The sequence below is a fragment of the Protopterus annectens genome, chromosome 6.part0 (assembly GCF_019279795.1).
Source record: "Protopterus annectens isolate FY-2018-M chromosome 6.part0, PAN1.0, whole genome shotgun sequence".
NCBI classification, from domain to species: Eukaryota; Metazoa; Chordata; order Ceratodontiformes; family Protopteridae; genus Protopterus; species Protopterus annectens.
Genome location: NC_056737.1, coordinates 943,529,782 through 943,541,825, shown reverse-complemented (window position 1 = coordinate 943,541,825; position 12,044 = coordinate 943,529,782). Strand labels below are relative to the sequence as shown.

General features: G+C 38.0%; 1 protein-coding gene across 1 annotated transcript in view; it reads left to right on the top strand.

Moving 5' to 3' along the window:
• The first annotated feature begins 2,612 nt into the window (after positions 1 to 2,612).
• Positions 2,613 to 12,044, top strand: part of CCHR6.PART0H14orf132 (chromosome chr6.part0 C14orf132 homolog) — a 780,815-nt gene continuing 771,383 nt past the window's right edge. Inside the window, exon 1 of the mRNA XM_044074593.1 lies at positions 2,613 to 2,904. Coding sequence (XP_043930528.1) covers positions 2,878 to 2,904 — 27 coding nt within the window. The 5' untranslated portion in view covers positions 2,613 to 2,877. The remainder of the gene's footprint in view (positions 2,905 to 12,044) is intronic.

Below are 12,044 nucleotides of genomic sequence, written 5' to 3'. Positions count from 1 at the left end.
GTTCTACAAAACAGTTACAATAATCCAATAAATGCCCTCTACATGTGTGTAAATACATTCAGCACAATGCTCACATGCAGAGGCAAAGGTTAAAACAGTGCACAGTAAAAATGCAGCAATAACTGAAGCAGTACTTTCAAACAAAAACTAAGCAAATACATAAATCAAATATACCTACATGCTATGCTAAATACATTCAACACAATGACCACATTCAGAAGCAAAGGTTAAAACAGTGCACAGTAAAATAGCATCAATAACACAGAAGCAGTACTATCAAACAAAAACTAAGCAAATACATAAATCAAATATACCTACATGCTATGCTAAATACATTCAACACAATGACCACATTCAGAAGTAAAGGTTAAAACAGTGCACAGTAAAATAGCATCAATAACACAGAAGCAGTACTTTCAAACAAAAACTAAGCAAATACATAAATCAAAAATACCTGCATGCTATGCTAAATACATTCAACACAATGACCACATTCAGAAGTAAAGGTTAAAACAGTGCACAGTAAAATAACATCAATAACACAGAAGCAGTACTATCAAACAAAAACTAAGCATATCCAAAGACTAAAAAATACCAGAATGTGCGCACACTTCTCAGGGGACCTGGTGGGTAGAGGCAGTTGAAACAGCAGACCCTGGACTATTTTACAAAATGGGGCCGCAGTTTAAATGTGTCTAATATAGCCTTCCAGGGGAAGGGGAGGGGGAGGATATCCACTGGGGGGATGGTAGTGAAACCTGATCTAGGGCCCTACCTAGGAGGTAAGAGATAGGAGGTAAAAGTAAAAGTAAATACCAAAGAGCTTTGGCCTACTAAGTTTGAGATGACTGCAAGCTAGAAGCAGTTATTGAATCCCCAAATGACTTAACCATCATACAGGAAGGTTTGTCCCAAATTATTACTGGTGCCAGAATCATGAATTGAAACTAAACTCCAAAAAAATACATTACTGCATCTTTTTGGGAAGTCATCTACTCTAGTGAACTGCCAAATTGACAATACCCCTGAAAACTGACCCAGTTGTTTGGCATTTTGGAACTTGTGTGTGTGTGTACAGTGACCTAAGTTTTTACCAACATGTGCCCAGAGTCATAAAGTCTTTCTATATTGCACAGCTTATAAACAAATTGATTTCTATTAGTTCTAGAGATGTTATTGTCCCCTTTACAAAGCTCTCATTGGGTCAATCATTTTGTATACTGCCCACTTTGGCATGTATCTGTCCAGACTCATACAACAATTGGAATACCCACAGAGATACTTTACTAAAAGGATACACGTCTTAAACAATAGGTCTTGTGTGGACCACCTCAAAGATTTATCATTATATTCAGTATCCAACAGAGTGCTTAGAGGTGACCTGTGTCTGGCATACAAAGCATCCTCTCACCCAATACTGGTGAACCTACTGAACATCAGCAAGTCAAATGACATCAGAAATACTCAGTCCAGGTATCTAAACTGAATGTTGTGGAGAGATGGGTATATATCACTGAGACTACTACTGTTCCAGAACAGACTATCCATTCAAGTAAAACAAAGCTCATCCCTGTCCATATTAAAATATAACTTGGCTCTAAGGATGGGTAATAGAAAATGTACTCCAGTATTGTCCCTTGTGCCACTAACGGATAGAGGCAGTTTGTAAATGCTGGATCCCTCACATGGGTCCCCTCAAATTATCTATGGTATGATCACAGTTATTCTCACTAGGGCTAATATACAATTATCAGCCATGGAATAGGTAAGACCAATCAGGAAATGTTAATTCAAGCCCCAAAAGGGAAATTGGCTAAGCTTAAATGTCCTCGAAGTGAACCTATATTGTGGTAGTAAACGGTTTTAAAAATTGCCCATTTTAGATCACCGAGTGCCCCTCTCACCCTGCCCCCCCCCCCCCCCCCCCAAAACTGCTTCCTGGTGCCTCTGGTCTATAATTATTGCTGTTACTTATGAAGTGTAATTCATCATGTTTTCTCCAAATGTTAACAGCTTTTGGAGGGAATAAGAGGAACAGATATACAATTTTAGTAAAAATCAGGGACAGTTAACAGCTACACTTGATTATTTCTGGGTTTGCCCCTGATTCACTTGAGATTTGCCCTTGATTGGTTGGGAGCTATGGCAGAACGACATCCCCATTCGAATGCCGTAGTTCAACATTTGTCTAACCACGAGCTGAAATACTACTAACCATCTCTGTGATAGTACTTTCTTCTTCCAAACAGGAACCGCAATTGACACCGAGAAATACATACACGCACAAACGCACGAACGCACAATCGTACAGCGAGACAGACTGAGAGCACCTAGTGCCCATGAGGCAAGCAACCCTCAATACTATGAAGCAGGAATCTAGAGTGCTTAGCCTGTTGCTGAATTTTAATAAATTTATGTCGGGTCAGCACAAAGAAAAAAACAGTAGCAAAACCAGATAAACAAAACGAATGAACCTAGATCCAATCAGCTCAAGTGGCATCGGGTAGGGCAACCTTGAATTTTTCGAGGCTGAAGTGGGGCTTGTAGGAAGGAAAACAAATGCACGGTCACGTGACCGCACATGTGGACGTTTGACAGCAGTTCTGAGCTGGACCACTCGAGCAGGCTGCGCAGCATCTCGGGCGCTGCTCGAATGTATATTTGTTACATTGTAACATAAATTACTTCTATTATGACATCAACAATAAGAATCTAGCAAAGTCGTGTTTAAAGCTGTGATAAAACTGTACTCTCCGAGGGGCATTCACAGAAGAGAGGGATACAGAAACGTCTGCTGTTGTCAGGGATACAGAGCACTTCGGGTTGTTCACCAAACACGTTCTGGAAGACGTACTTGTGTTCAGAAGAAAGCCAAAAATGGATTTCTCGTTCATGACAGCACAAGTGAGTAAAAGAAAAAAACACTCTTGGTTTTTGTATTTCACCGTTGCTATTATCCCAAATTTGTTGTTGTTGTTTTTTTTTTTTTGTTTTTTTTGGCTGAATGTTTAACAACTTAAAATCTCTGTCATTGCTGTCAGTCAGCGTAAACGAGTTTCACTGCAAATTCATAATTTTATCATTAAAGGGAACGCCAACTTGGCCAATAATACTTGCTCTTATCTTGCTTGGGTGAGACCTTCAGTAATTTTACAATGTTCTGTTTGTCATTGTTTTTTTTTTTAATTGGACACTTGTGTTTGTTATATAAGACCTGATATGATTACTTAAATAGCAAATTTTATGCTGTTTTGCTTGCTGCCAGAGAATCAGTAAGTTATAGTATTATTTAATGTCTTGAAAACTAGGTGTAAGTGGAACTTTCAGACTATTTCTTGTCCAGTAAATACCGCTGGGTTATGAATTATGACCCAAGGCAGAACAGTTGTTGTGTCGTGTTTATGTAATTAAATGGAACCTCGACGTCACTTCTTTGATGAAGATGTTAATGAGTTCTTGGCATGCACTTGTTAAGGCACCACATGACTAATAATCTCAGAAGTCCCAGAGAAGACAGAAGGGACGGTTTAAATGAATTTTATTGTATTCATTTATTAATCAGGCGGACTGTGCGGGCCTATTCTCGGGGTGATCTAGTAATATTTGTTTTAGTAACTTGATCTTTGTCACACAGAAGGCAAATGCAGAGTGTGGGAATCAAACTATGGCCTATAGAATGAAGCTTGTTAGCAACTTATAACCTGAATCTTCTGTACTAAATTGTCAGACAAAAAAATGCTCTAATCGTGTATCTCGTTTCCTCATTAATAATCTGTGCCTTTATTACTGAGCAATGTACAAAACAAAATAGAAATTATTGGTTTCAGGTGCCACTTATGTGGAATAAGAGGACAAAGTCCATGGAAGCTGTCCTTAATTGACTTTTATTTAGCCCAAAAAGGTAGACAAATTGTTTGAGTGAGTGTCTTATGTCTTGTCAGTCTACATAGTGCTATTAAACTGTTGCTTAGCAGCAATGCCTGGGACAAGCTTTAAAATGTCCCTAGTGGATGCTAATGATGTACAGCAGGAGAGTGTACTGCAAGGCATGAGTTTGTGAAATATAGCCACTAATGTGAAGAACATCAGAATGAGTTATGTATATAAATTCAGGAAAATGGATTGTAGCACAAAGTGAGCTCCGTTAAGCATTATTCAAAAAATAAAAAGCAAAAGCATCTGTGCAAAACTCTTAAAACTAAAACTTTAAGTCAAGATGCACAAACTGTATCACTCAGGTCGCTGTACAGATTCACATTATTGTTTAAAGACAGACTGCTGTAACCATAAGAATACATAATTTTTGATTTACAGGGTAGCATGCACTTTGCAAGTCAGATGTAGAGAAATAGAAAATTTGTCAAGAATAACAAGCAGTCCCAGACTTAATGGTGACACTAGACTATGATGTTATAGGTCTATGTATGGTTGCATATTTTTGTTTGGCAATAAATATGCATCTGAATTTTGCTGTTTCTTGCCATTCTTACCCATGTCACAGATTCTGTTCAGTCATTTGTTTGTTCATCTGTTTTCCCAATAATGTAAAGATTCAACAGCAGAGCATGTTTTCCACTCCTTCAAAGGGAATAAAAACAGCTAAGCAGATAGCATAGTGCATTATGAAAAACAGTCAAAAACTGAACTACAAAGGCACTGCAAAATAAGCAATTTATAGTAGTAACAGTTATTGTCAAAAGCAGTACTCAGGAAAAAATGGTCCCATAAAACACAGAGTAAAATTGCTGTGTTTTGCAACAGCAGCCAAGGGTGTGTAGTAACAACTGGCTGATAGATACATGCAGTAGGTTTGAAGCACTCGTGATTGCTAACTGGCAATATACATGGCCGTTGTGCATATTGCACAGATTTTGAGTTCACTTACAGTGAGAACTGTACAGTATAGTGACAGGTCTTGAGATTAGCCTCTAAGCAGTTTCCAGTTAGTGTGCACAGCAAAAGTTCTTCTCAGTGGAATTCTTTAAACTGGGTTTTGGATATACTGATGGATTTTGATTCTAGCAAGATCAATCATCTCTTCTAAGTCATGAGAGCAGAGAGTCCAAAACCAATGCTGAGAGTATATTTAAAGGGTTAAAAAAACATTTCTCAGCAGTTTCCCCACTTAAAATGTCTCATTCTGAGTAACTTAGAACAGGTGATTGATCTCCTTGCTAGAATCAAAAACTGTCATTTTTTACATAAATATCTGACTGTTAAGTTTCAAAGCCCTGCCAAAATTCCAGCATTATAACCATTCTGGGTCTTAAAAAATGATCAGGTAACCACTAGTCTAATTTTCATGAGGGTGTGGGCAGCACTGTTATCTACAGAAAACTTCTGTGAAATATTTGTAATATCAGTGTCATTACTTTTTCTGTGAAAGTACATCTGTGCTCACTTTCTAGCATATTAACGCTGATTAAGTCTCTTATCCTGTTTTTAAAAATTTCATCCTCAGAATTTTTCGGCACTAGGGAGATAGAAATGGGTGCTATCTTAAGTAACACACCACAGAAATTGTGGTTAAATAAATCCTGCTTTTATTTTTATAAGCTTCCAATATTAAGCGATCACCCCCCCCCCCCCGGTCTTAAAAAGCATCATTGTCCATCAAGTCGGAACCAGCACATCCTTTCCTCCAACTAGCAATGTAAGTGTGTAGAACAAGCTGCTAACCTACTAGTACTGTGCAACTAACCTGTTAACTTGCATGTTACTTATTTCATGCACTTATGTCATCAGTACAAAACACCACATCACCACCCGTTTTCTGTCTTCCCAACAATTTCCAGTCTTAAATCTTCTGTAAAAATGACTTTCATCTTATTTTCTATTCCCTCTAAATTTCTAAAACTGTAATATTATCAGTGATTTCTGGGAACAACCCCTTTTAGTACATTTAATTCCTAAGGACAGCCTCATTTAATACTGTTATAGAAAAAAAACATTGTTTATTAATTATGTTATGTACATAGGGTCAACCTAGTAAACAATCAACTTCTTACCTGTGTAAAAATATTAATGCGATATAATATTATATTCAGAACAAACAGCTGTGTACAGCTGTATATTACCCATGCATATATTATGCAAAGAAAATGCTTCTACATGAGCAATACTTTGCCATGTATATAACTAAAGAAATGTTTCTGCATGCGCCAGTATTTTATACTATGACTATAGCTTATAACGTTATTCTTTATAACTGGAGCTTTTCTCCATAGCCTGTAGTGGAAATGGGAATCTTTGCCCAGTCAGTCCAGCACAGTCAACAAATGCAAGTAAACATACGTACATATATAAATAAATAAATAAACAAACATTTATTAAATGATATACGCTGGCATTTACTTTTAAGTGGAATGAGAACCACTTAACTGGCATTTTAATAATTCTTAATATAAAAATAGTATCTGTAAATGATATTAGGAACATTTTCTGAATTAAATTGGACATGTCAGAGTGTTGCATTAAAGATTTTTTAAACATTTTAATATGTTATTTATTTTCAATATGATAAATGTATTTTGACATGGAATGATAAAGCTTCAGCTACAACCCCATTGACTGGACTAATGGCTTGGGGGCTGAAAGATCTGGGAGGTGGTGGGGATGAGTTGCTTTGTCAGGTTGTTCATCCTGGGAACTAGGAGATGGTGATCACAGATGACGATCTTCTCCTGTGCAAGTAAAGGCATGCATGTGAAAAGTGGCTTTGTGACCAGGGAACATAGACTTGGTGATCCCCGTACAGTTTTGGTAGCTTAAAGGGTTGGGTATATTTAAGCATGCAAGGTCAGTGGAAGAGTATAGGATATTCCCACAGTGATGCTCATGCCTATGTGAAGTATTGGGGGCTGGATTAGGGTCATACTAGAAGTTCATAGGTTCATAGGTTCATAGGTTAGTGCTCATATATATTAACACATTCAAGATTTAATTATAAATGCATTTTCTAGATCAGGAATATGAATAGAATGTATTGTTGATGACAAAGAATATTAACAGTCAAACGTATATTCTGTACAATAGTCTCCAAATGTACAATAGTCTCCAAATGTATGGCTAGTCCATCTGCAAGACTATACAACCTTAGATATTCATGAGGGTATGTTTTGCCACATAAATGCTAGCCACCAAGACTTCCCAGTCAGACTCAGACCAGTTGTTTCACTATACTAGGGATATACCCATTACATTACAGGCTGAGCTGGATGGAGGAGGCATAGTTGAGATAACCATACATTCTGTTTCTACCCTAGTACTTGCATTAATGCCCCTGTTCTGCTGCCAGAGGTGGATATCCCCATCCACTAACTCAGATAACTCTGGCTTACTTCCCTAGACCAGAGCCCTATGGTGCTCTTTCTTGATTGTCCCTGGGTCAGAAACTGCACAGCACCTATCCTCTAACAGCTTTACATTGTTTGGAGACTACTGCACAGAATATACTTTTGACTGTTAATATTCTGTGTCATCAACAACATATCCTATTCATATGCCCAATCTAGAAAATGCAGCTATAATTAAATTTCTAACATGTTAGTATATTAGGCTATACTATACTATATTAAATGTTGCAATGTTTTTGACATACCATTATATCGATAAATGTGATGTGATTACCTTAAACACAGAAAGTAATGTCTGAATCTAAATTATTTATATTTCTTTTTATCCCCCACTGTCTGCTGAGCATTACTCCTCAGGTTCCTTTGGCATTTTGTTCCCCATAGGGTGACAGCCAATCATGGAGGTCATCATCCATGCAGCTCCCGAGGTTTTTTTTTTCCATTTAGACCCTAACACTACCCCTTGGTGGCTTATATGAGTGACCACATCCCTGAGACAATCCGATATGCCCTCCTCCTGGACTTGAGTGCTCCCACCTGAATGCTGATGAGGTTGCCATCACTGGTTTGGGTGGCTAAGCCCACATCTCTGTGTCTGTTTTTCCTACACGTGGTGCAACAACCAGTGGTCACCAGCCATCCCAAGTAGAGAAGGCAGCATTTTCCTCCTACTCTTACACTTCCTTACTTAATTCTTCCAGTGTCTGAGCCACTGAACAAATGCGGGGCATCCACTTTATAGTCAGGAGTTGAATTTACAGCTGTTTAACTAGTCCCTGACTTATGAACCAGTCGCAAGTTATCACACAAACACAGACTATAATGGAGTTAAAACTGTAATATAATGACATTATGTAAATATTACATCAAAAACAGCAGGTGGACTTGAAGATTTTCACAAATTATTACAAGTTTTTCAGTGAAATACTCCATTTATCTTGATTTTCAATTTAGCTATTAAATATGGATCATTATAAAATTAGCAAATGCATGCTTATTATTTTATCAGAGATCTAGGCAAGAAAATAAAATGAGCTCTAAAGAATAAAGAATTACCCAAAGTACTGGAAGTATGTTTATGTTAACCAGGTGAGTAAGGTAGAAATACTTTAGCAAAGCTTGTACGAGAAAATGGGTGACAATGTAAGTTTGGTTTTCTTGTTTTGGAAAAACAAGTATAGTAATTTTAATGGGGAAGACGTTATAAATGTGACAGAATTTGTAAAATATTGACAGATCACCTTGTTGAATGCTAAATGTTTTAATAAATGAAGTCATGGTTTAAGTAGTTATTTAAAGTATACATAGATTTTTCTGCTTTACTACTTTTTGAAATACAGATATAATACATACAAGCTTATTGTTTTAAAAAGGTGTTGTTGTTGCTGTTGTTGTTGTGTCTTTCGGCTTATCCCAGTTAGGGGTCGCCACAATGGAACTCCGGTCCGCTAATGTTTGATAGTGGATTTTTACGTGCTGAGTTACCATCCCTGACACACAACCTTCAATGAAGGCACGCCCATTCACACATGCCTCCACACAGAAGACGCTCTAGCTGAGAATCGAACGGGACATCTTGCTGTGAGGCGACAACGCTACCGCAGCACCAACAAGGTGTGCTGTAATAAATTTTGCGCTGTTCTTCCATGGAGATGGAGTACTTGTGACTGATTTGGATATTCCTATAACATTATAACATTTATAGAAGCCATCTGATTTCTTTGTGACAACACTGATGTAAGTACACATACACAGTACACACACACACACACACACACACACACACACACACACACACGCACACACACTTAAAGAAATGTTTGAGCATCTGCTATATATTCTATATATGATATGAGTAATATGAGTTTCTGACATTAGACCAATGACGTCTACTCCAAACATGAAATACTGACCACAGAATAGGAGTATTTTACAGAGTGACTAACCCTGAGTATTAAATACTGAACAGACACTGTCTGCATAGTACTACTGTTAGGGAAAGTGTGCTTAGTAATGTAGTGTTCATAGTTAGGGTTAGGCACGTGTGTAGATGGGATGCGAATTCAGGAGAATCCATTTGGGATATGAGTCATATGTAACACTGGCCTGTGCTAAGACAATGAGGTTTAGATCGTCTTTGAAGAGAATTAATGCGTCGCCTCCTGTTCTTTTTTCCCTGCTGGGATTCATGGATGTGTTTGCACAAATAAGTTGCGTGGAATTAAAGGGAGCATTTTTGAGTCAGGATTCTGTGCATGCAGCAATGTTGAAATTACGTTAGGATATAAAGGTGCTGATTTGGTCTAATTTGTTTTTAGCACTGTGTGGGTTCAGCAATGAACAAGTAAGGATGGATAGGAGGTGGTTGTAAGAGTTTGTAGTTGTTGTAGAGGGGCCTGGGTTAAGCTCAATATTTCTAATGGATGTCAGCTGGAGGGTGGACACTGGGATGTTTTGCAGGATGTGGAAGGGATTTTCTGGTTTTGAGTAATATGTAGTATTGCGCTGAGAAGATGCGCTGGGGACTGGGGAGTGGAATTACAGGTGTTATGTAGGGTGTGGTAGTTATGCACTTTATGTTTAAATCTTAAGGTTGAGGAAGCTGGAATTGTGGAGGTGTTAAGTGAGAAAGGAGGTTTGGGATGAGGAGCGGGTATGCTGTATTATTGAAAAGGCTGGGTGAGGAGGAAGACATAGATTATGAGGTAGGTGATGGGTAATGAGAGTGGTGTAAAGTTCATAATGAAAATGTTGGGGGAGGAAGAAAAGTTAGTAGCATTAAGTAAAGAAGGATTTATTGGAAGAAACTGCAGGAGTACAGTAATACAATAAATGCTGAGCATTTCCCCACTGGATCCTTTGGGCATGCTGCTCCCCATAGGGTGACAACCAGTCATGAAGGTAATCATCCATGCAGCTGGTTATCCAGGTGACACAGAGTAGGTTTTATAGCAGGACTCTGTACTAGTAGGTTTGTAGTGTGATCTTGTAGAAGGAGGAGCAGGTGTATGACAGAGATGATGATGACTAGTTTGTATAATGATGAAGTCAGTCCTTAAGAGGTGGAGGTTACTGCTGGTGAAGTAAGAGGCACTGGCTAGAAATAAATTACATGATTTGGTGGGTGGCTGTCAAACTGGGGTTGGGAGGGGAGTGAAGCAGGCAACAACTCATGCATCAGCATACCTCTCAACCTCTTAGAGCAAGAAATCTGGACAAAGTCATAAATAATGGGGGACAAAAGCCCAAAAGCAGGGACACTTTTTAAGTATTGTTGTTACAAACTTATAAACTTGGTAGAATAACAGGTTTTGCATTATTTTCTTAATGGTATGAAGTCTGAAACTCAAATGTCTGTCATTATTTCCATACTTCAACCCCCCCCCCAATGATTTACCAGTGATTTGTCAGAAAACCACAGTTTTATGAAAAACAGGCCAAAAATATGAGGGAGGCAAAAATCTGTACAGTTGAAATGTATGTGTGTCAGCAGAAGACAATTGGTTCACATATGCCCAGAACAGAACAGAAAGGACACCCCATATCTTTTGGGAGTGAACAGCTATGTTAGGAATATTTGTCTTTGCTTTCTCTTTTTATGTGGGAGGCTGTTTGGGGGGTGCAAAATAGAAGTATTGGCACTATGCTTAAAGAATAATAAGGAAAGCAGCTTTTTTGCAGAAAAATTATAGTTTTGTAGCAAAAAAAGGGGAAGAAGGCAATATTATTCAGCAATCTCATTTAGCAGGATGCACAGCAGGCATGTACTGATGACAGGAGGAACGGTACACCTAGTTAGGAAACAACCATGCAGTTATTAAAACTGGAGCTGCATGGTTACAATAGTGAATAGTACAGGTTAAGTTTAAAGAGAAAAGCAGTGACATGCCTGATGGGGACTAGGACTAGTATGCTGTAACAGCAGGTTCTTTACTGGGAGGTGATCAGTAATTTTCAGGCAGTAGTGCCCCCTAATCTTAGACCAGAAGCTCTGACTTTTACTATGAAGCTAAATGGGTGCATACCTTTAGAGAGAGAGGGCAGTTAGTATCTTTAAAAAGACTAATTGCGAATTAGAGGATGTAATTGGGAGTGGGGTGCAGAAACAGAAAGTAATGAGGGAAGGAAAACTGAAGTAAGATAAATGATGGGGAAAGCAAATATTGGGGAGATGTTAGATATACTTAGTGAGACGGCAGAAGGTGGAGGTGTGTGAGTAAGAAGGAATACAATAGTGGAGGTAGAGAAAGTAACCATAGGTTGAAGCAAGCTCATAAACTGTTGCACAATTCATAACAAATTTTTTTTATCACGCAGCGTATACTAAATATCACGATGCCCGTATACTGCCTGAACAGAACTTGTGACTGAAGCATAAACAGTTCATACTAGAATCTTACTGCTCAACTTATTTTACTCATATCGGTAATTTATGCAAATGTTTTTGTATGTCATGAGAAAAAAAGCACACTATATGCTTCTTTCCTATTTTGCAATATATTTTCCTTGCTTGCTAAACAGAGCTAATTTGGTTACATTATGCTACAGTTGAAGATATATTTAACATTGTGCCACTAGTTAGTTAACTAAAAACAGAGTTGTGGAATTATGTGCTTCAAATGAAGTTACTCAAAATTATTTGTAGAAACAGATCTCCATATTATATAACATCTGTCATAGCCCAGTAAC